The sequence below is a fragment of the Lagopus leucura genome, unplaced genomic scaffold (assembly GCF_019238085.1).
Source record: "Lagopus leucura isolate 7727_CA_CO unplaced genomic scaffold, USGS_WTPT01 Super-Scaffold_100157, whole genome shotgun sequence".
Classification (NCBI taxonomy): Eukaryota; Metazoa; Chordata; class Aves; order Galliformes; family Phasianidae; genus Lagopus; species Lagopus leucura.
Genome location: NW_024962334.1, coordinates 7216041 through 7241777, shown reverse-complemented (window position 1 = coordinate 7241777; position 25737 = coordinate 7216041). Strand labels below are relative to the sequence as shown.

The 25737-nt window shown below is 36.0% G+C and overlaps 1 protein-coding gene across 13 annotated transcripts in view; it reads right to left on the bottom strand.

The window, feature by feature from the left end:
- Positions 1 to 25737, bottom strand: part of CLASP2 (cytoplasmic linker associated protein 2) — a 120632-nt gene that overhangs the window by 16633 nt on the left and 78262 nt on the right. For 6 of the 13 annotated variants that reach the window (XM_042889298.1, XM_042889294.1, XM_042889295.1 and 3 more), the window contains 11 exons: positions 21399 to 21569; positions 20352 to 20459; positions 16392 to 16454; positions 15535 to 15641; positions 12317 to 12561; positions 11627 to 11690; positions 9487 to 9489; positions 6567 to 6730; positions 5592 to 5670; positions 5391 to 5441; positions 904 to 1047 (listed from right to left, as the gene is read on the bottom strand). In XM_042889298.1, the coding sequence (XP_042745232.1) occupies positions 904 to 1047; positions 5391 to 5441; positions 5592 to 5670; positions 6567 to 6730; positions 9487 to 9489; positions 11627 to 11690; positions 12317 to 12561; positions 15535 to 15641; positions 16392 to 16454; positions 20352 to 20459; positions 21399 to 21569 (1199 nt within the window). The remainder of the gene's footprint in view (positions 1 to 903; positions 1048 to 5390; positions 5442 to 5591; positions 5671 to 6566; positions 6731 to 9486; positions 9490 to 11626; positions 11691 to 12316; positions 12562 to 15534; positions 15642 to 16391; positions 16455 to 20351; positions 20460 to 21398; positions 21570 to 25737) is intronic. The other 7 variants (XM_042889300.1, XM_042889308.1, XM_042889301.1 and 4 more) reach the window with 4 other exon arrangements.

The window sequence follows — 25737 nt, the reverse complement described above, 5'->3', positions numbered from 1 at the left end:
TCTATGCCAAACATGATTCTGCTTTATGAGCAATAGACAAAGTATTTCTATTTAACATTCAAGAAGTGATAACATACTGATAAAGGCAGCTAAACAGGATGGATGCTGACAACGAGAAAAACAACAAATAACTCTATTCCATCTATATGCAAAGAGAATTCAAAGAAATTTGCTCTCTAATTTCAAGAATTATCTAGTGTACTTTTCTGAAGGCTGCACTGGTAAATTTCTCATGGTTATTTTTTATCCTTATTCTGAATGCCCACAAATATTAATCTGGCTTTACAAGAGTTATGTGGAGAGGGGATTTTTGCACTGGAACTGCAGCATCACAAGAACAATTCTTTGATACAACCTCATGTATAAATACCAAAGGCTAAACACAAGATTGCTTACCAGTCTCTTGTGTTTCACAAAAAACCTAACTGAGGCTGAAGTGAGCTCACGATCACAGTCACCATTCCTATTGTGAACGTGCTATTACTATTATAGATGGTTTTGGAAGTAAGATTGAAACTGTACAGAAAATGTCTACAGAAAATATCTTAATACCAGAGAGTGCTTGAAACAAAAGTTAATCCCTGTCCTATGAAATATGATCTCTATATATTAACAGATGTGAAATACAACCATGATGTGGAGATTCAAGATTGTAAATTTTACTGGAACGTTCCCAAACATGTACTTTCTGGTAGTTTTACTTTGGCAATTTTGGTATTTTAGACACAACTCTTTGTGGTATTCGCTCAGAAGGACACAGAAGTCTATTTTCTCCAGGAAACAATAAAATTGTTTTTAAAGAAAAATAAACTTTTTTTTCTATTTAGGCATGAATTATCAATAACTTGTTTAATCTGCCCAAGACACTTGGAATATACTGCAAGTACACATTAACCAACATACCTTCCTAACATCTGAGCTTTTAGGTTCTGTGGTCCAGGTGATGATTCGAGACACTGCTAACCTAGTTTCACTTGAATTTACAAAATCCCCTGGATCCATCTGTTGTGCAAGAGTCTCTATGTATTTAAGAATTGCAACTTTTACCTGTAAAGAGAAATAGAGTTAGCTGGATAATAAAAACTGTGCGACAAGAACAAGAGTGCTTACACAACACAGTGCACATTCTCTAAAATACTTCTTTAATTATCCTAAACGTCTTTTCAGCATTGGCATAAAACTTCAACAGCAAATTAATTTACAGAGAAGTACATTGTTTCAAGAAGGAAGTTCTACAGAAACTGTACTAATAGAAATTTCATATTTCACTGGTAGTGACTAAAAGGTAACGGATCATTTAACAAACAGAAAATGAAAGTACTCAAAACATTTGTGCACATTCAAAACTATTGCGAATTTCTTTCAAATATTAAAACAAAAAAAGGACATAATCTGATAAACCGATAATCAGGTTAAGTTAGAATATGATGTAGTTAATACTCAGCACCCTTTTATGAAAACCAGTGCACACAAGTCAGTACTGCCAGGGATAAGCTCTATGAATCTTCTGGCTGAAAATTAAAAGCTATGGAATAGAGTTTCCACAAAACTCTACCTTGACACATAAAGAGTTTTCCTTTGAAGATATTAAGGAGATAGACATGAGTTTACCAGAAGGACAGAAAAGCTGCCCAGATGTTCTCTGAATGACTGACTCCCCTTATGCAGAATTACAGTTATAACTGTCCCAACTGCAACCTCTCTTTAATTTCTTCAAAACTGCATCACTGCCCAGCTTTAGCAGAGGGGTGCTATGCCTGTAACTCCCTTACACATTCTCTGCTCAGTTCCTGCTGCCCCAGAGATAACTGTCATTCTACCCATCAAAAAAAGTGGTTAACATTCATTTATGCAACCTTTTCAACTTAGGTATTTCTGGCTCAGTGGAATTAAAAGCTGCTATCAGGAGGGAGAAACAAATGCCCCTCATAAGCAGAAAGCAAGCAAGCTCCAGGCATAATTTCAATTATATATAACTTGTAGTGTTCTGAACAGAACTATTTAGCAACTTCCATTGGTCACCAAAACTTCCAGGCTGTTAACACACACGATACAACACTAAATGACATGCACATTACTGATAGCTGATACATTAATAATGAACACTTCATTTTCACAGCAGCTGTTAAAATTGGACTTTTTCAAGGTTACACAACAACCAACAGTTAGAGGTTTTCAGATTAGGCAAATCAATACCAACATACTTGGTATGAAAACACTATTGGCAAGATTCTTTCAGAGAGAGGGAAAAGACAAAAAAATCCCTATAATGAGATGCACATATTACTGATATACAACACCCTAAATTAAACTCTGAAAGAGCAGCAAATCTACTTATGATGCATTTTAGTCACTACTACAAACAAGTGAGAGTAGAAATAAAAGTTTTAAGATAGTACTCTTCAACAATCCAATTTATCTCTGCAAGACCTGAGACAAATGATTTTTAACTGCAATGAAAGCAGCTGCAGGAATTCTTAAAATTACTATTTGCTGTTCATCTCAAACCACTGTCTCTGAAGCTGTTTAATATTGCCATGACTTTACTTGCACGCTGTAGGCTGAATTTATTGCATCTAGCTGGACTATAAGCACTGAGACGGTGAGTATTTTTCCTGGACAGAATACAATACAGACAGACACTTAAAGAATAGCTGCAGTAAGTGAGCTGAAATATAAAGCAAGCTTCAGGTAGCACTATTATACACAAAAACTAGATAAATGAAACCAAAATGTTTCCATAAAAATCTTTCACAGGTAAATTTTGGCACAAAAATATTCTGTGCAACACATCAGATTCAGGGAATGCTGTAAGGATGCTACACAGTCAGTGTCAGAAGGCAAACTGTTTTCCTGTCCTGTGAAACATTTTAGATGTACTGAGTCTCGTTTTGTCCACAAAGATAAGTCACAGAAATGTTCCACCTAATAAGAAAGAGTCAAGAAGAATGCAGAGAATACCTTACTTAAAATAGACAAATGTCCATCTCATACAGCACTCTCCTAAGATGGAAGAGACTGAACTCTGCTTTACTCAGGTGAAATGCAATCACAGTGTTTTCCAGCTTGCCACATCCCTCGTGTCAGTCCTAGCAGCTGGGTTACTCTGATACTGCCTCTATCTTAGAATCATAGAATCATAGAATCACCAAGGTTGGAAAAGACCTAAAAGATCACCCAGTCCAACCGTTCACCTATTCCCAATAGCTCCCACTAAACCATGTCCCTCAACACAACATCCAGTCTTTCCTTGAACACCCCCAGGGTCGGTGATTCCACCACCTCCCTGGGCAGTCCATTCCAGTGCCTGACCACCCTTGCTGAAAAGTAATACTTCCTCATCTTGCTTTAACCAAATGACTACAATAACCCTAACGACTGACTTTTAAAGGGCTCTCATTTCCATGAATGTGCTGTGTTTTTGTCTTTTTATTTTTTTAATCCAGAAAATTTAATACGACTTTAGAGGGAAACAAAAACCACCAAACAACTGTAGCAACAAACTTTTCAAGACATTAATATTTTCAAAGGAAAGAATAATTCAGAAATTTCTAATGAGCTCTGGCCAAAATGCTTATTAACAGTTCTCTCTGTATGTGAGCCATCATGTATTCAACCTGAGAAAAATGAAAGCGATGCTTTGAAGTATTTTCCAGGACAACACTTGTCCATAAGAAAACATATGCTCTGCACCTGCAAAATAATAAGCTTATTACATGATATCCTGTCTACTGCGTGTGACTACTATGCATAAACTTAACAAAAACAGATACATGCACCTGACATCTGTAAGCTGTATTTCAGCAGTTCACCACAGCTGCATGTTTCCTTAATGCCAGTGAGTAAGACAGGACACAATACAGCACTGTGTGTATTCTATACCAGTAGAATAACATCATCTCTGTTTGTTCAGCTTTCCTAATCTACCTCCTGGAGGCACTCTAAAAGCTTCCATTTATTTTCCAAGGCTTAGGTGTGTGTAAATGTTAAACGATGACAATGACAGTTTAATCTGAAGGATCACGACTGGTAGTACTGCCACGTGAAAACAGGAAAGAAGCATCATATGAAGGAAGGAATCCTTCCATGAAAGCAAGTTTGTGATTTTATCACATCCTGAACCAAAACTATCTCTTTTTTATTTCAGAGAAAAAACAAAAGCTGAAGATCCCAAGAAATAGAGCAGTACCTAAAGATTTTTCAGTTAATCTCAGATATCTGGGTGCACTGAGGTTGGAATTTTGGCAAAACATTCAGAGTGGATATTAGACAAATAAATTTGCAATTTAAGTTCAGTAACTTCATTGCTTTGATCTGAAGTTGTAATTATCTAGCAAAGATGGAAGATGGGGGACAGGCACCACTTCTTTCTGAAAAAACTCACCTTCTCTTTAGCAGTTAGATAATTAGGTGTCCCAAAAAGAATAGCTCAATCACCAAATTCACCTTTCTGGTGAGGAAAACCAAGTAAAATAAAATCCAATTTGTTCCAAGGATTTATTTAAACAACAAACTGATTTTTACTACCTCATTTGCTGTCTTCAATAAATGACAGCAGTCCCTTTTTAACACAGCTCTACGAAGCAACAGTGGTCAACGTATCAACTGTCCTCAAAAGCTTAAAAATGTAAGTTTTACTGTATCGTAGACAAAAAAGGCATATTCAGGTGATTTTAGGTTCAACATGACTTGGAAAAAACGTATTCTTGTGCAGTATCAAATGGCGCAATAACAGTTCGTGCAGGACAGAGCAGAAAATGCCAGCTATATGCTTGTTATTTCCCCATTTATCTCACTGGTAAATCTTCAGATTTGATGCATTTATCCTAAAATCATTTGTAAATGGAAATGCACTACAGGATTCAGGTTGGTGTCTTTTTTTTCCAACCCCCAATTTTCAAGTTTACAGGCAGAGATTTTTAACACATAACAATGTGTGTACATACAGATCTACACACAGCTTTCAGAAAAGTAAGGGTTCTATAAAGGGAGCTTGTTTTTAAAGCAAAAAGTTTACATTAAAATATCTTAAAGGAATTGAAGACCTAACAGGCTAAGCACAGGAAAACTCATACATGAACTAGGAAAACAATACTGGGAAATCACAAACATAAAATTAGAAGACTTGATAGAGTGAGTTTGCATAACCAGCTTGATGTTAGGCGGCCACATTTTTTCTTGCTCATTTTTACTGTGCTGTGGTTTTATTAGATCTCACTTGCAGCAAACATTTCCATAGTAGTGTAATGTTTAAAGTTGAACATCTGCATGCTTAAAGTTTCTTGCAAAGGTTAGTAGCAGCATATGAATGCATTCAAAAAAAAGTTTTGGAAACACTGTAAGAGTTTTGGCAAAGGGTTAAGAATAAAGACAATAATTCAGACAAAAACCTTGGAGCTCCAAAAAGAGCGAAGCTGGTCCTGCAGTGCTGGCTTGACTGTCTGCAATTTTACAAAAACAAAATCCACTAATTGAAAATCTATTTTTTTGTAAAATGGAAGAAAACAAGAATAACAATCCAAAGGTAAGTAAGACAATCAAATGACTATGAATTATGATTCTGTTTATCACGTAAGCCTGAAAATTCTTACCTTCAAACTAGGTGTTTGGGTCTGGTCGACAGTAAATCTCATTAAAATACTAAACTGAAGATCATTTGGAAAAGATTCCCTGTAAAATAAATCACATCACGTTTTATTTTATAAACTTTAAACTTTTATCCTACCAATTTTGTTGACATTGACTTTCAGAAACATTCACCTAGCTCATAGAGGACAACATTTAAGAAGTCACTATTCTGAAGTAGTTAAACCTAAAATACATATAATGCAACTAGTAACGAATTATACTGCAGTACTCTGAATCTAAACACGTGCAATTCAAAAATCCCACAATTATTATGCACTTCAACTGTTAAAAGGATACACAACACTCCAAATTTCTCTGAACGATCCTGTCCATTCTCCCTGCCTCTGTTCTTCACTATTGCACACTCTGGTATAACCCTACTGGGCCCCTGCTGCAGCAGAAAATGTTTAGCTTGTCCCATTCTTCAGAGAACAGAGGATGAGCAGAAGATTCCAGAACTTTTCCAATTCTACTTAAAAATCTAGCCTTCATCTGGGAACAAAGCTGGCTGGTTGACTGCTCCCAGAACCACGTGAAGTTGTGTGGGGAGAGTGAAGGAAGGATATGGCAATAATAGATTTGCTTTCTAACTCCTTAAGAGACGTTCTAACAATACTGCAACAATATTTTGATATCAAAAGGAAGAAAAAAAATAACTAAAAGCAATAACATACATGGCTCAAATCCACCTTTTGAAATTTGGCGAGTAGAAACATATTACTTGTTCAGCATTAAGGAATCAGAACTCCTCAAACATTTAGAAAACCAGAACAGTTAAGCAGTCAGTTTTTTCATGATCTGTTGTTAGGTCTGTATTTTTCCAAGAATCTGACTGCATGTATTTGCACATACGTACAGACAAAACACCTTGGAAATAGCATGAGGTGATGATCTATTACATTGCTGGTTTTTTTGTGTGTTTTTTCCCCCAAAATTACCTTGTGACATCAAGTGCCTTCTGAACTTTTGCTTGTACAGACCCAAGCAAATCAGCGCCCATTTTCTTCAGTAGCTGGGTCAGCAGTACAAATAGCCAGTCCTGCAGATCTTCTTTATGGACCTGGATGAAGTCCACCAGAGTCTCCAAAAACATACTGAACACCTAAAAGGTATAAGAAGAAGGAAAGAGGGTAGGATGGGGAAAGAGGAAATGACACTGACATATGCTGAACTTACAAACAAAGCAGCAGCAGTAAGGGAATCAGAGGCAGAGATAGGCAGTGTTTTGCAGCCAAGCAGGAAAAAAATAAAAAGAACCTGTCTTGCTTTTTCATTGGATTTTGATACAAGAGTACAGTGGAAGCATTAGCTGATTTCTGCAGAAGTTTGAAAACTAGGTTTTCCATGCAGTATTGTCAAGAAAAGAAATGCTTACTGTGATGGCTGGCGCAATCTCATTTATTTTTAAAGTAAAACTTTTTTTTTCCCCATTTCAAGCTTTATCATTAAGAGGGTTTTACATACTCCTCAATGACTACAAGAACACCTTCACTCTAAAGCAAAAAAAGCAGCTACTGTGCTCTAGTAGAATCTTCATTGTAAATATCTTCACTACTAAGTACTGCAAGATCATGAAAGCTGGCCAACTCCTTACATAAAACATTTCTGGAACAGAACAAGGTTCTTCTGCTATTGCAGATATCCAAACTCAAAGTCGTTCCCCAGAGCAGGAAAAAAAGCCACAATACGTTTCGGATTCACAGCTGTTTCAGTACTTTAGTAATCCAAAACATATTATCCATTGTGTTCTTTTAAACATATAATGCTGAAAACACAGTATTCAGTTCTTAAAAAGTGATGCATACTAATGTATAATAACTTTACCAGGGAGATCAGGAAGGAGGACATCATAAATACACAACTTCATCTGAACAGTCTTTTTAGCATCTCTCACTGATTTTATGCTTTTCCTACGCTTGCAAAGATCTCAAGACATGTATGCTATAAATTCAGTGTCGTTCATGAGTTTCCCATTTCTCTGATAACAAAAATGAGTATTTGAGCTGAAGATGCTGCCTTCACATCTGACTTGCATTCTTGTTCCAGCAAATAGCTGGGTACAACAAAGTTGCTATGATACGAAGAGGTCTGGACACATACTGCCTCCTGAGTATGTACCTGACACGGCTACAGGGTTGGAAATACCTGGTGAAGAGGATGGGCTCTAACACCACATCCTCCTCCTCCTCCTGCAGCTTATCTGCCTTGTGATGACGCCAAATTCTGCTGCTATAGGAGTGGATGAACCCCAGCAGTAATGATACCTCACAAGGCTGTAAGATACCACACTACAGGAACGGGCTTACATCCACACCGCTGGCCAGGAACGGAGGGGTCAGACCATTAGTGAGGGAAGTAGACCTCCTAGCTTTTCACGATGACAAATCAAGCCAGGGTAAGTCAATTCATACAATGAAAAAAAATAAAAGAGATCAATAGAGTTAGGTTAAAAAATGTCTCAACATTTACAGTAAAAGTAATCAGATTATTTCAGGACCACGTAAAGACCAGAGGATCTATGAAGAGACACCCTGAACACCAAAAAATCTTCATTAGAAACAAAATACAAATTCTACTTAACATAAAGCCAATTAGGATGTAATAGTACAACCTCCCTTTTGGGGTAAATTAGGTTGAAAATGAGAAAAAATATTGCACTTAGATTTTTATGCAAGTCTGACATTTAAAAATTGCCCTCCTCAAAGTGGGAAGTAATTTTCACACCTGTGATTGTAAATGCCTTCTCTATTTGGCTGAACTGAAACCATATGCCATAAACACAGAGTTAATCATGGACACAGTCTGTAAAAGCTAGACAAAACCAGCCAAACAGTACTTTCTCTATTCTGATGTTACTGTCTTTGGATTTTACAGCCCCCTAGAATAAGAAGAAAAAAATAAGGTACTATAAAGATTACATTGAAGTCTTACAATTATATTTAAAATCTTTCCAATTAAATTATTTAGCACAGCAGAACTTAGAAATTGTACCTGTTTCTTAAAGTTTCTGCATACCAGTACACACAATTCTTCATTAAATTTGCAGGCTGAACAGACTGGTTACAACAAGCTACTGGATGGAGTAATGTAGACTCCTTATGATACTTTCAACAAGTAAAGTGGGTTAAAGTGAAATCAGTATGAAGTGAATAATGAACCACTACGGCCAAAGTACTTTAAAAATTTTGTGCCAACTTTTTAATGTTAAAAATGCACACTCACAACTGATGACTAAGTTTTCTTTTTCAGGCTTTGATTTTAGCTCTATCACATGACTGCCAGCAGAAATGTTGTGTAAGTTTCATCACTTTGTGGTATTTAAAATATAAAAATATCATGGCTTTTTGTCTCAGTCAAAGCGTGAGGATTAAAAAAAAAAAAAAAAGCTGGAAGAGGATTTAAGGTAAAGGATGAATTTGGAATGGAAAATGGAATTCAGCCACCTTCGTCCTGAACAATGTATGCAGGTACTACAACTTCTGCAGTCTCCATTTTTAAGATGCAACTTACAACTTCTATCAAGCACCTAAAGCTGAAGTTCTGAATAATTTGATAGTGGAAAAAATAAACAGATATGAAAATAATTGCAACTGGTCTACCTTTAAAGTGAATTATTTCAGATGTGCCAACCACCACAATATAAAGCAGGAATGCATAACCAAACAATGTCAGTTAATTAGTAGATAGAGCACATCTCAAAACTTTGCCACACAGTTTACATCATTGTATACAGCATTTTATGATTGCAAAAGGCTTGACACTGCATGAACTTGTTGGGGAAGAAAAATAGAGAAAAAGGGTTAATTGCACATTCATGCAAATAAGGTTAGGCTTCCAACAAATACTGAACCAACTTACTCTCTAAAGAGAGTTCCAACACAGGAGACAGCATGCAAAACAAAACAAAACAAAAAACAAAAACAAAAAAGGGAAAAAGATAAAAACATATAAATTAGTGGCCACCAATACAAAGTTCCTGTATGGAATATAAAATGAAACGAAACAAAAAAGGTATTTCAAAGCTTTCATCACAAATTTAAGGATTTTATTGGGATATCTAAACTATCTAAACTAATTGGAATATCTAAACAGTAAGCACTGGCACATCCTTCAAATCATTCACCCATTTTCTCTGCCAAATGATATTACTGTCCTGCCAAGCAATTCCCTACATCCAGATACCATGCTAAAAGAAACCCTTTAATGGAAAAAAAGACAACACAGAAGTGATGACAGAACAATTCCTACAGGCATTTGAAGACTGTAAGATTAGATCTGTGCAGCTATGTATGCATGATTAAAAAAAATCCACAGCTCAAGAACTTCTGATACTTGAGCTGACCCCCCAGTAGCATATTCACAAATTATGATTAGTTTTGCAATATCAAAAAGCAGGCAAGCTTTCAGCGACCGGAACAGGTGCTAATACTTATGCTACTGCATTAATCACATTTCAGAACTCAGAAGTTACATTATCCCATGTCGGAATGCCCAATAAACAACAACCAAAAAGTTGATTGGGTTGCAGTAATTCATAAAGGCCCAACGGAAATTTAAAATGCTCTTCTGACACAAACAGCTGGATTTCGGAGCGCTTTCATTCTCCTCCTCCACCCTAACCTCAACAAAAACCTCCAGGATAGCACCAATAGGTGCAGAGCTGCTGTATGAATTAACAGAAGAATGAACCACCAAAATTAAGGTAAGCTGCTATTCACAATTTTATCATACTCCACTAGGAAACCAATCACACTTCAGTATTTAATTTTCTTTGCTCTCTTCTTCTAAACGGAACATTTTGTTTCTCTTCAGCCTGGTTTTTGTTGTTTCTTCTGGATTACTACAGTATGTAAGCAAGTTTATCACTATGCCCGTGTGTGCAATGGAATTTTCTTCCAAAAATACAGAGGGCATTCACCAGCCTTTACTTTTCCTGCCAGAAAAATAACGAAGTTTGCCTGTCAAGATTTTGTATCTCTCTAATTTAGTTTTCCATCAAAACAATCATAAAGACTTAGAAATGTTCAAAGTGTTGCATAATCAGAGCTTCTTCTCAACAGAATTGTGGAAAGCCAATAGCTCTGAAGTAACTACTCCACTGTGAGTTTCTCTTGGTTACCACTTTATCAATTCTGAAATACAGATATGAAGTGGCACACATTACATTCAACATAAAAAACAGAGTTTCTTCCAAGCAAGACTGTAGCTGTAAACTAAACATGAAGTTACATGTTTTCTATATGTTATTAACTTTCATCAGGTTCATATTCACTTGCAGTCCTTAGCTAGAGGAAATTATTGCAGTAGATTATATACACATAGATGTGCTGCATATATATGCATCTCTCACAATAAGTGTTAAAAAAAAAATAACAGGAGTGGTGACTCACTTTTAATAATTATTATTATTCCATTTGCAGTCTTTACTACTGTAAAAATTAATAACTAATCACATTTTCTTTTATACATAACATACTTGGCATCTCAATTATTATCAGTGATATAAAATTATTCAGTCTTATCTGTGAAACTAGAGGAAGATATCAGTAGCAATGGAAATGCAGAATACATAGCCTGGAAAATAAGTAAGCATATATTTGGCATAGTTAAGATTACGTATCTTTCATTATGACTTAAATTATTGCAGCAGGGTGTTCTGTTTGTAATTGAGGGGAAACCACTAGCTTATGCTGAAGTGACCTTTGTAAACACCACGACTTTCTACAGATTTTTGTCAATTTTGAGCACTAACTGGTAAACTAATGTATCTTAACTGAAATAAACCTGCACTTTATTTCAATTATCTTGCAACAAAAGGCGCAGAATTACCTTATTCAAAGCTGCAAATTAAATGGATTCAGACCTAAGACCATTAGCTGTGTATAGAACGCATTTTGGCAATTTTTACACGTGCAACTACTGCCAACATTTTACTGAAGCTGGCCTTCTATGAACATGTTTTCAAAATTTTACTGCAGGTAAGGAAACCTAAACATACCTTACTGTGAGGATCAGCAAACATTCTTGTGAAGATTTCACACAGCCTTTTCAACTCAACACGACTGTCAAAGTGACAAAACACATTGGTCAACTCCAGTGCCAGTACTACTGGTACTGCAATGCACAGCAATCAGTGAAATCAACCCTCAGTGCTAAATCAAATAATCTAGTAAACCAATTTGAAAAATGCACTTCCTGTAAGACATATATAATAATGTAATAATTTTGTCTAAAATACGACTCTCAAGCTAGAAATGAATCTTTAATTCACATCTTAAAACAGCAAAAGTCACTTTAAATTCCTATTCCTAACTATTGTAATAGAGCCAGCCATGAGACAGACATTCTCAGAGCTAGCCATGAGCAGTTTCTTCTGAATAAAACAGCTACGCTAGCATGTCATCAATACTAGATGCAACTACCTTGAGACTCCTCTGCATTATAAGCATGCTACTGATTTTAAATTCCATTTTTAAACAAAGCATTTTAAGGGACCCTTTGCACTAGTAGCCAGAATGGACAGTAGATTCTTCATTCCTTCCTTCCCCATTCTTATTCTCAGACACACACACTGCTTCCCCTCTCCTCAGCTTTCTGTGCTGCTCAGAACATTAGCCTCCTTTCTTACTTTCCCTGCCTTCTTTCAACTCTCAATTAAAAATATTCTTCTACTAAGATGTCTTCTTACCTTAAAGTTCTCTGGTTCTTTAACAAATTTTGCAGGCCCAGAAGGCCTTCTTTTCTCTCTGACCAGTTGGAGCTAGCACAGCGATTTAGGACTTCAGCCACATCTTCTGTCTGTCTCATATATGTTGGTATGCTTCCATTCCTAGAACTGTAGGACCTTTCTGAACAGGCACTTGATGCATCACTGTTGGCATCATCATCTGAGTACATCCCGTAAGACTCGTATCTTCTTCGCACGGGCTTCTTCTGTTGTTCAGAAACACCTCACGTTAACGGTGATTTACAAAGAAATATTATCCATTATCAGCAGAAACACCAGCATTTCCAAGAACTGATGCAAGCCCTTCTCCTTGCACTGACAAACGGCTCTAACCGTTCAGCAGTTCAAAGCAAGTTAATAAAAAGCTTTTTAAAATGTATGGCTCGCATAGGATTCCAAATATAAAAGCAAAGCAAATGGAAAGAAGACATACGTTTGATGAATCGTTCAGCTTAAAGTTTACTTGTAAAAATTCATAAAATTGCGTGATAGGATGACAGATTGCACTGAAAGTTAGTTATTTCACTTAACTTTATACTTGTTAAAGAATATAAGATTCAGGTCTAAAACCATATTCTCTCGTTTTAACTTACTTTGCATCAAACATGTTAATATCAAAATATTAAACTACTGAAGAAGGAAAATAATTTCTATACCTTAGTCCGTATGTCTCCTAAGAGCTGATAGCAGTAAATTATTGAAAAGAAACAGAAATTGAGAACAGCAAGGTAAGGCATAGCAGCACTGTGACTACTAAACTACCTGTCACTGGAAAACACAATCTTTTGCAAATTTGACTCAGTTCTCTCAACCTGATTAGTGTACCATGCATTAGCAATAAGAAGCTTGCCAAACTTCCACTTCCAAGGACACATTACGTGATGTCACCTTCTGGTTGTTCACAGTTACTTGGTCAAAATCTTTCTCTCTTAACGCTACTAAAGTATGGAAGCTTCATTTAAACTTCATTTTTCCACGTGCTTCTCAATCTTGTTCTGATTAGCAGCATTTTAGAAATGAATCTTTAATTCACATTTTAAAACAGCATTCAAATGTTCTAAATGCAACAATCAGTAGAGAAGTAAATTTGGAAAATGTCCTACTGCAAAATCCCAAATACATTAAAAAACAAAAGCAAGCCAACAAAACAAAACATAACAAAGGCCAGAGGAAAAATGCAGTTTATCCTAAAAGGACAAACACAAGCTGCTGCAAAATAACTCTGCCATTCAAACTCTGGAGCTGAACCGAGTAGTTAAAAATCCAGTTTCATTACACCTTCAAATAAGCAGAAGCAACTGTTTTCCCTTTAGTTACCATCACAGTTTACACACGGTTTTCATTTTTCTTTGCTGAATAGCTTTAATGGTATTTAAATACAAACTAGTCAATACATCATGGAATAAGCAGGCTTACTGTCAACAACACATGCACGCGTATGCACATAAGAGAGTAAAGGAAGAGATAAAATAGCATAACAGCAAAGCAATCCATAATATTTGATTTTTATATGTCTCTCAGGATGTTACTGTTCTACCTTTTAAAAACACAATTCTGACAGGGGACTTTAGTCTATGATAGAAAAAAAAATGTTCATGACCAGATTGATCTGAATGGAGCCAACTGCATGGGAGGCGAGCAGTCTTGCTAATGCTGTAGTACTCTAATTCAGCTCTTCTCAATCCTTCCTGGTGTGTAGAATCTAGCTAAAATATACAAATTAATCTTCCTCTAGCACTTATAGAAACATCATGCTATTCTGCATTCAGGTAATACAAACGAGTTTCTATGAACAAACTTAATTGCTTCAACTAAGCAGAGAACATTCAGGTCTCAAAAACAGTCATCAAAAGGAGAAGCAAGAGTTTCTCCTCAATTTATGACACATATTCCAACTACATTTGTAACCAAGCTGAATTTGAATAAGCTATGAAACTGCTCAAAGTAAAAGACATTACGTTGCAGCCACGTGGGTTTTCTCATGATAGACAGAAACTTCTAATGTCCCATGTGCTATTTCTCTCTATTCAACATTATAAAAATCCATGATGCAGACTGAGTTTGAGTTTGCTAACAAGCACTCCAGATTTCTGCCCAAAACTTTCTGCAAGTTTACAGTACCAAAACTGGTAAACACTAATGATCAATGCCACCATGACTTGTTAGGCAAGATGTCACAGGTAATGCTATCTCAGTGTCTGTGAAAGCAAACAACATTTAAATAAATTTATCATGAAAACAGTATTAACCAAGAAGTCAATAAGCTGGCAAGACTATACAAACGTGATTGACTTCTTCAGACTCTTTTTCCTTTAAAATTTTGTTTCCCTCTCTGAAACTAAATGATATTTAAGGCGCTTTTCAATGCAAATTTATCTATGATTCTAGATATATTTTTTTGTTGTTAGAAAAATAACAAGAAACTCCTTAAAGAATTTTATTAGTTATGTAATAGATATTATATATAAATAATGTTACACAAATTTTCTACAATACATGATAAAAATCTCACAATACCAGTATTTTAAATTACTTGAAGATTTCAGCTTGCTGAGACTGATGGCAGAACAATGAAACACATGACATATGCTTTCAGTTTGGCTAACTGGGGCCCAATGGAGAAGCAGCCAAAAGACCCTTTCAAAGTACAGTTCGGTTCAGACCATGAACAGCACGACTAGCTTAAAAATCAGTGTAACATTTTAAAAATAAAAACCAAACTTACTAAACACTGCCTGTCAAACCATCAGTTTATCTCTCCAGCATTAGCCTTGCACACTGTCAAAACAACTTCAAGTGTGCCTTAGTCCTTATCGTCCCCAGCTCTGAGAAACCTACCAACCTCAATCTGTCTAGAAGTTTGTGTAGCTGTTGTGGGATACTGCTTCTAAGTGCCTCCTGCTCAAGAGGCTCCTCCAGCTACTCCAACAGAACAGCTCAAGACTATATCCAGCCTGTCTTGGAAAATGAATATTTCTCAAAAGTGGAAAATGAATATTTCTCAAAAGTTAAGAACAAAAATTCCCATGCTTTGCAGCTAAAGTAACTCAGCTTCTCTTTTTTCCACACTTACAAGTCAGTAAGACATGGAAGGACAAGTTCTTTTGCACACTTCAATGTACAGACACTAAACATTTTAGCAGTTTACATCCTACACAACACAGGCATGAGAGTCTTACCAAAGCATCTGCTACTGCCTCTTCCACGTCAGAACCCGTGTTCAGAACTCGCATAGCACTAACTGATGAGGACAGTCTACTTGACTGACTAATTCCAAAGCTGGTACCTGTTAAATCATCAACAAAAAAATGAAGAAAAAAAACAAAACAGACTTCAGTTGGAACAGTAACACAGAGCATTAATAATATACTCACTTAAAAAAAAAAGAAAAACCCAAGCAGAAGAAAAGCATTTGTCTAATGGTTCTAATAAATCACATAGGGGCTAAAGTATGGATGTTTTCATCCCAATATCTTTAGTGGTGTGGTGAAAGGTGCAACTGAAGTAACAACAGTAACATGAAGATTCTATTCCAGTATCACAGAGGAAAAAAAAACAACAACAAATGAACTACTTTAACTAAAAACTCAGTAGTGCCCTTTTTGGTTTTGTTTCTTTTGTTTTGTTTTGTTTTTATTTTTGTTTTTTTTTTTTTTTAATGTCTTCATTTTGGGTTTTTGTTTTCATTTCAAAGGAAAGCAAAAAAAAGGGAAGGCCATAGAGACTACTGATGAAAAAACTACATGCATAAAGAATGCGCTACAAATACTGAATAAGTGGGAAACTAAAAAAATCCTCTGCAAGGAAAAATAAAATGACTGTTGTTAGGGAAGGAAAGGATTATCACTGGGGCATGAGGATGGAGACAAAATCTAGTAACACAAACATATCTATCTGGATTATTAAAACCACAGAACAGAAATTAATATAAATAACGCTTTTTACAACTGAACTATGAGGATAACCAAGTGGGTGGGTGAGAAAAAAAAATCCAGGATGACTGCACAGATGACAGCAAAGTGTACTCATCCTTCACCTGTAGCCCCATAAGCATCAGGAGCGTAGAGGGCACCAGTGGATCTGGAGTGATGTCTGGAAGCTGCAATAACAGGATCATACAAACCCTATCTATTACCATGGAATCAAAGTGCTGCAATAGTTGCTTAGATGAACAAAAGCACATTCATCAAAAAGATACAGCTTTAGCAAAGAAAATGAATACTACACAGAAGGACAAAGATTCAGACAAGTTCTCTGATTATGTAGAATAGAGAGGTTTATGTACACTGTATATTTCATGCATGATTTTTTAATTTAAAGGATTAAGAGCAGATTAAAAGCAAATATGTTCAAGTTCAAAGAAAAAAGGAAGCAGAGGTACACACACACACACACACACACAATACTAATTCACTAATACTGCTTTTCCATGGCGGTAGCTGCGATTCTACAAGTTCAAGAAGCAGAGCTCACACACCAAACAGTTTGGAAGAAAGTAACTACTGCACAAACTGTGTTAGCAGCTGACAACTGGCATTAGCTTGAGTTCTTGCCCATGTGCAGTTAAGCTAGCCTTTACTTAAAATCACCACTTCACAGGTGGAAGTTAAAGTCATTCAAATGTAATTAAAAAAATTAAAGACGTTAGTGTCATTAACATTTCATGCTTTTATTGCTTTCTTAACAGTGTACACTGGTTACTATGGCTGCTGAAAATCCTTTGAAGTTATGGAAAGCTGGAACCAAAGATCCTTAAGGACTTCTGAATAAAAAGGAGCACCCTCTTTTTTTCTGACGCTTCTATAAAAAAGTGGTCTATCAGAGATTCTAGAACAGTTGGCCTACACAATACTGCTAGTATTTTCTTTCTTACATCAAGCAACATTGATGTTTTTAACTAGTCAGTTTCCTTCTGCTTCTGCTTTCCTTCTGTTCTCTTAATGCAGAATTTTACAATCACGTAACTGAAACTGGCTTTCAAGTCTAACCAAAGTGACCTGCATCCCAGACACAATACCACAATTTAATGAAGAACTGAAAATGCAAATATTTTACACCTGCTAGATACATAAAGCAGTAAAAATAGAAACCAGGAATTAAATGAATGAATCGCTGTTTATTCTGGTTATCATACACAATCTAAGAGCCTGGTCTGAACTGAGCAATTCCAACACAGATCAAATCACAGCTGAGGAAGAACATATCATTTAACCTCAAAATGATCCTGAGCACTGCAAAGACCCCAGAAAAACCACTGTTTTTTCCCCTTTCTCTGCTTTTTACAGAGGTACAGCAAAGTATTTTATACCAAGTGAAATCTGCATAAAAATGGTTAGTTAGGTAGCTGTATTAAGAAAATAATACTTTATGGAATACCTGGCTCTTCAGAACACACATCTCAGTATGGAAAAGGAGACAGAACATGTCAAAACATGTGCATCAAGAGTGATATAACCGGAAGTACATGCAACAGTGGAGTAAACCTTTTCATTATTTTCCACCAACAAGCCCTGAAAACTAAAGGTAAACTTCAGCCATATAATTCAGGATGATCCTGTCTCCATATACGTTTGAATTATGCTGGAAATTTCCTAGGACAGTGAAAGGAGGCACCATTTTAGATCAAATGCATCTCATTTCAAAAAGTATTTTCAAGAATATTTTTTGTACCCTTTGAACAGCAGATGTAACGTATTTATTATCAATAATTAAAATGAAGAAAGATAAGATTAATCAAAATAAGAACAATTTTGAAAGGACTCAAAATAGCAATGTGTTTCTTGACTACAGTATGAAAATTACACTGGCTTGCTGTTTAATATCAGCTGCATGTAAGAGAAAAATTGGCCCTTCCATACCAGCTACCAATCTCCTGCTACTCAGTGGCTGTTCTCTCTCCCTTTGTGGTCTCACATTAAGATGAGGCTACAGAAGCACTTCACACAGAGAAGCAACTATAAAACAAGCGTGCCAGTTTACCTGAATGGTTTAGCACTTCCATTAAGCAAAACTTCCTCTGCTAAACACCAGATAACACAAACATTTCCTCCCTTCCCCAAGACCATGTGTAACTATTTCTAGTTACAGATACAGAGACTGATCTGTCTTCTAATTCTATCCTTGAAAAACATTATTATTTTTTTAATAGAAATCAACAACATCACAGAATCACAGAATCACATCTCATAAGACAAAGCTGTTCTAACAAAATACTGAATGACATTTAAAATTCGTAAGTAGAAGGATTTCAGGTTTCGTTCAGATATATTTGCTTGTTTGTTTTTAATTCTAACTGCCATACTTGCTACTTTGCATTCCCTGTGCTATCAGTCATTCAACCTATTGTATTTGTACAGGTATTTGTTCTGAAATCTAATACAAAAATTAAACTCCATCTATAGAAATAAAATCTAAAGTAGCATCTGGTCCAATGATCCACTAAATAACATTATTATTGTATTAGTTTAACAAAGATAGATATATATATATTCAATTAACAGCACTGATTAAAAAAATCAAATGTAAATCAGATCTTACAGGCATGCAATTAAATTCAAGGCACAGGGCAGCAAAAGCAGCACAAAAAGAACTGGAAAAATCTCATTTTTAGGAGAAAAGATGTGTGTATGCTACAATACAGTCCACCTATGTGTTTCAGTAAGAGAGACAGGTTTATTACTGGATTCTGCATCATGTCTACTTTTAATTGAGTTTCCCAATTAAACAGCATCTGTGTAGATTAGTATTAGTTACTGAAACAGCTTTCATTCAATTAATCCACACTTCCTCAATAAAAACCATGGCTGACAGGAAGCACACTGCCTTAATAGACTGTAACAGACTTCCAGTGCTAATTAGCAGTACAGTCAGGTGCTTCATCTGAGAGAGAAACCAGAGATTTTCTATATTCAGGATAGGCTTCATGGCTAAAATCACATCGCCTTAAACTGCAAACTACAAAATTCACTGGTCAGTCAGTCAGTCTTACAGAGTTTTGTACTGCTGAAATAATAAAAATCCAGCACGTAAGTTACTTTCATCAGCATTTGGAACCAAGTTTGTAGCAACCTTGATAAGGATACAAGAAGTCTCCCTAATCCATAGCATGTTAAAGTAATTACAAGCAAACTTCCCTATTCCTTATTCAACTCTCAGAAACACAAACCAGCTTGACATTTATACAAAATCATCTAAGTGTTAGGACAACAAACCAAAATACTCAGTGAAAACAAAACTTACAGCAACTCTAGGAATGAGGACTGAAAGTGGTTACGCTATGTGTGTGAATGTTAAAGTTTTCAACTTCTTTCCTACGTAAAAACACAGTTCAACTACTTCTCTGCTCCATAATCACTTTTTCTACTCTGATTAAAAATAAACTACAAAACTGTACTTTGGTTCATGTACTAGGATAAGGACTCTGCTACCTGTCCTGTTCATCCGTAGCAAATTGAAGGCAGCCTACAACACAGTTACTCCTCTGTAGCGGTTCCTTATCTGTACCACTGCATTACTCCCTTTAATGGCACAGGGCACTCTGATGACAGGATAGCTAAGAACAAAATTGGCTTCATTTCACATCTTAACAGATTCTAGCTGATGTAGGGAAAGGTGGAGAACGACAGACAAGCTATATTTTACTTGTTCAAATGGATTAACTGTTTCTAAGCAATGAATACTCTAACAAAGATCAACAAGTAATTTAAAAACCCTCCAAAAGCAGAATCACCCTTCAAACAACAACAAACAACTAGGTGCAATGAATCACACTAAAGCTCCTAAATGTTAAGGTAAGGCTAACACTAGCAGAGTGTTTTTGATGTGTGCAACCCATTCACACGTTGGTCAATTTTCCATCCAAGTAAATGGTGAGTGAGCCAAGGAAGGGAAAATAACGGTGGCCTGCTACAAGCTACATGGAGGAGGCATGGATTCGTTAGGTGCAAATAATGAAGGGCAAAGACAGCCATGCACAACAAGGGCTCTGAGTACTTACCAAGGGGTGGAAAAGAGCGGACAGGGCTCGTGTCCCTGCTACTTTCACGGCTGGCCTCCCGACTGCACCCCTGACTCACACTAGGCCGAGGAATGCGGCTGCCTCGTGCTAGTATGATTCAGGGTACAGACAAACAGCAGCACAGAAGGGAGAAGACATAAGAAAAGTTGCAGTTTTAATGATATTCTGCTTTGCAGTAAGATCAAAGATGTATTTCTATGAAAAGACACTGATGATTATGTTGTATTTTAAGTTTTAACTGATTCCACACACTTTCTTGACTGTGCTAGAATACACTAACTGTAGTCAGTTCAGTGGAACTACCTTTTTGGACAGCTAACAAAGTTGATTTACCAACTCTTCACAGAATGGTTGAAAAAACTCTTGAAAAAGATGCAGGCTGAACAAGCAATAAAAAAAATATTCATTCAAAATTTGTGACCACGCTCTAGGTAATCTACTCAACAGTAACAGAAATGAAAAATTAAGCTTTCACAAGAAGGAAAACAGAAAGACCATACTGCTAGGACATAAATCAAAAACACAAAATAAAGAAGATGAAGAACTGCAGCAATACCTATTGAAAAACACTGTTTGATTTCAGTACAATCAAGTGTAATCAGCTTATACTGTGAGGCACAGGAAGCATGACATTCATTTTTGTATCGCAGAAATATATATACACACACACATATCCAGAGGACACAGAAGTAATAAAGAAAACCTTCTTACAATGGTAGCACTTTTATTTAATGGATGTGGTAGTTTGGAGGGTGAGAATAAGACAAGAGTGAAAGAGGGAAGGAAGAAATGGAGAAGAAAAGAACAACTACTGCATTTTCAGAGCAAAAAAGCTATCCACTTCGAGTTAGAAAATCTGCCTAGTTTATCAATTCCTAGTGTCAGCATCCAGGTACATTTCAGATTTTTATTTATATGCATTCTAATTTTTACCATCCACCTGTAATGTAAATGCAAGGAATAGTTAGCCAGCACATAACGTAAAATCGTCTGTAAAGAAATCAACAATTCTCTATCAATTCTTACCTACTGACAATCTAGAAGGACTAGCTTCTCTACTGCATCCCTGACTTCTTGGGATTTTGCTTCGTTTCTGTGCAGCTGCAGGGTTCACTAACACTCTCTGAACCCCTGTGTTCATAGTGGAAAGTGTAGTTGTTGTCAAAACTCTTCCAGGAGATCCAGATCTACTGCCAGCTGAAGGCAAAACGAAGGAATGTAAGTAACAGCACATAAAGATGAACAACCAAGGTTTTAAAAAATGCTTAAAAACAGCAGGAAACTGGTGGTAGATTGAAATGGTCTGGAAAAACATACATGGTAAAAATGTGAAATTCAAAGCACTGGTACAAGTTCTTAAGGAACCACACAGCAGGCAGATACAGTTATCAGTACAAGGAAGCACTTGGTGTGGCACTGAGCACTAGGTATGCTCAAGAAACCACAAACTGCATTTCCCATTTTCATCATCAGTTTGGACATCCCTGACACAAACACTGGCCTGTTCTTTCAAATTTCACTGTGTCATTAATCATGTTTTCTATAGTTATGTTAAAACAATTTTTAAAAGAACAGCTAGGAAGCTGAAGTGAGCAACTATAAACCAGTGATTCTATCATTATCCCAGCTCTTCCAATGCCACCAATGTTATTATAGAACAAAATCATCATTTTCCTAACATATGAACTCTTCTTACATGCTCCTTAAAGCACAGGTTCTTCAAACTTAGAGGAGTTAAATAAAATGCCACTGAAAACAATTCAAATATTCACATTCTTTGCTGAGGAGATTAGTCCACAAATTTAAAAGCTTTAAACAAGGTTAAAAAGAACTGATCAGGACATTCTATTTAAACACCCTGTATCTTTTATTAACAGCTTACATTACTATTGTACATTCTGAAGTACACTGGAACTGTTCATTTCAGCACAGCATACCCAATACAAGAAACTTGTCAATGCTCCCCGATGTGGATCCATCCTTTGACATCGCTCTTAGAGCACATGTCAGTTCTATGCCCTAACAAACAATCCACTCTTGTTTTACAACTTTATATATCAACTGGTGGTAAATTTATTTGTATTTCCAGCTGCGGAATTGAACAATTCTGACCAAAGACATGGCAAAACACAATTTAAACCAAAGGTTAATTATGTGCAGATAAGAATATTCCATTAATCTTTTAAAAATAACCACGTAACCATATGACTTCACCTATGCTATCAAATCTATGACCTTAACATGCAACAGCTTAACTAAGTTTCATGGGATGCTTCTTATGAGGTATACTTTATAAAAAAAATGAATTTAATAAAGCTTGACTGTATGGGAAAAGAAACAAAAAACAAAACAAAATGTAGGCTAGGTGAAGGGAGAAAACAAAAAATATATACCATGCATATACCTTCAGGTTCATTGTTTGAATTCAAACTTGAAATGGTTATTTAGCAAAATGCCCTTTTCCAAACTATGGACCTATTCAGCAGAAATGATAAATAGATTTTAAATAGCCTAGAAAAAAATAAGCATAGCTTCTATAATCGGGGGGAGTGTAGGGAAGGAAAAAGAATAGGCAAGTTGATAAAACTGCTGTGGTCTGCAGAAGTTAAGGGTTTGTCAGTTTCTTCATGTTGGGGTAATTCAACTTATGCCTGATGCTACTATTCTGCACTCCCACTTTCCAGTATCTCCAACCCAGATGCTGGAAAAACCTTTCACTGTCCCCGAGATTTTTAGACTATTTTCTACAATACATCAGAAACTGGAGAACTTCACTTCTCCTCAAAATACACAGGAGGAATATAACCTCTCATTATTCTAGCTTATTTTTAGTATCTTTTGGTCTGACCTGCAGAGCATAGCACTATAGCCTAAATAAACCAAACCCAGTGTAATATCCTGAAAACGTTATTTTAAGAGCAACACCATTGTCATGCTGCTCTTAACACCACCATCAGCATCAGATCTAAACACCGAAAGCTAGACGATTAATTAAAAAGGGGCAATTACTAAAACAGTATTCTAAACTGACAAAACCCTCCCAGTTCTGCTGCCTTCTGAGGAACAGTTGCATCATGGCAGTCAAGTGCAGCATGTGCAAAAAAGCAAGCCAGAATTTCTGCTGAATAGGGGCCTTAAAATGAGGTGTGTAAAACAGGTGATCAAACAATGATGTATACACAAATTCTGTAGACTCTTACCACCAATGGGGTTAGCAGACTGTGATCCTGAACAAGTGTAAAGGCAGGATTGGGGTGGGGGTTTATAGTCCATGAAGAGGGAGGGAGCAGAGCAGATTTAAAAATGGATGGCAAACGGAAATAAGAAAGCTTTAGTCATTTCACACAGGAAAAAAAGCCACAAGGGGGTTATGCTAAAGCAGTGCTTTTAAGTAGCTTCCACGATTGAAGAACTAAGTTCAAATGCCATGTACAAAGCAGATGAAGCAAAGCTGCACAAGCAAATTACAATTCTTCAGCTTTCTAATCAACAACTGGGTAACACTGAAGAATTAATTTCAATTAAACATGAAACTGTAGCTTTCAAATTACTTTAAAAAAAAAACTAGGTTGCCAAAACAACTTCAAAATTTCAACAGCTGAACAAAAATTACACACAAGGCCAAAACATATTTTTGTTCAAGACAGACAGTAAAGAAACTGAGCTGCAAGTGCGGTGGATGACCAAAAAAAAAGCAAACAACTTTCACAATGGCACATTAGAAAAGACTTGCATGTAATTTAGGGTTTTCCTCTTTCTCAATTCATATGAAGCGTAACAGTAAGAATTTGTTTCCATTCAAAAATTTTATTCTTTCTCTGAATGAAGACTAATTTAATTTTAGCATATTAACTGACAACCAAATAGAAAGGGACAGGAAAAAACTGAACAATTTTTTCCATGGATAAAGTAATGGGATGCAGGTTGTAGAGTTATTTACTTTAGGCAACAACTTAATAATTGAGGTAAGTGGAGGAGTAAAGCCCTTCTAAAACCCTAAAAAGCATCATTTGTAAAAGCATTCAGATCTGCAAGTCTTTCACGCAATGAGCTTCGAACAAAAATACTGAATAGCTTTAAACCTAAATTTACAAAAGCATCTGTGTTACAGTCTTTTTTTGTTGTTGTTTAAGAAATATTAAGCTTAAATCTAATATAAATTATTTCCCTGCCACAGGTGAGGAAAGTAAACCAGCCCCAGGTAGGGAACATCAAGAATCTCGCTCCATGCAATGCTGTGAAAATTTTTATTTATATAAAGAAGCATCACCTAAACAGCAGGTATACACTGCCTGACAGCTCTCCTTCACCTTATATCTGCCCTGTTTACCTTCTTTAAAGCGTATCAGAATTCTTCTCCCCAACTTACAGGTTATAATGAGCTAACTGAAAGCATCAGTTCTGAACAGATGGAGTGATAAAAGGCACTGAAGATGCATTCTTATATTTAATTTTTACACATTATCACAAGTAAACACATCTAGTTATTTCAATATCTATTCAGCTCATCTCTTTTTATATTGATACAGTAAAAAAAAAAAAGAATTCTCTTGCAAAGAAACTGTCATCATCTGCAAAAATCAAACTGTACATGCTTCAGTTTGTTTCCTTGGATTTGTAGTCACTTATGTGTGACGTGATGTTTATCATCAGGAAAGTCGTAGATCACTACTTAAATTTTGAATTCCCCTCCCTCCAGTTTATTTTTAAGAATTTATTGCATTTCTTCAAAGACAGATCAGCTCCTTCCACGTATCAGTGGAAAGATACAGATACTGCTCACTGCTCTTACTAAAGTAGTTTTTAGGTCATTTGCTGTCCCTACTTTGCCCTTAAAGTATTAAACCAAAAATTCCTTGCTTATGATAGAGTTCAGTTGACAATGGGAACATAGAACAAGTTTTGCACAACTTCCGTCACAGCCAATAACTAAGCTTAGCTTTCAACCACAAGTAATCATGGGACCAGATAATTATCCATGAAAAGTTTACTTAAGAGCATTTCTGTTATTTATTTCATTATTTTTTATTTATTTGCACAGTGTTGGTTTTTGGGTTTTTTTTAGAATTTTAATCCACAAAACCTGAAATTATTGGATCAAATTTGATCCAACTATGTCTGATGGAAAATGAATTCTACAGAGTAGAATGGAACTGGAAGTGCTCAATTAGCAAAATAAACAAAAATTTTTCTACTTTTTTAACCTCTAAAATTCTAGTTAGGAGAAATGCAGTCATCACTACGAAGAAAATAAACATTTCTGCCATAAACCATAGAATTAAAGAATTTTACTGAAAGTAGATGAGGTTGGTCAGAAGAATAATTATTACAATGGCCCATTGAAAATCTATGCTACTTACTAGCT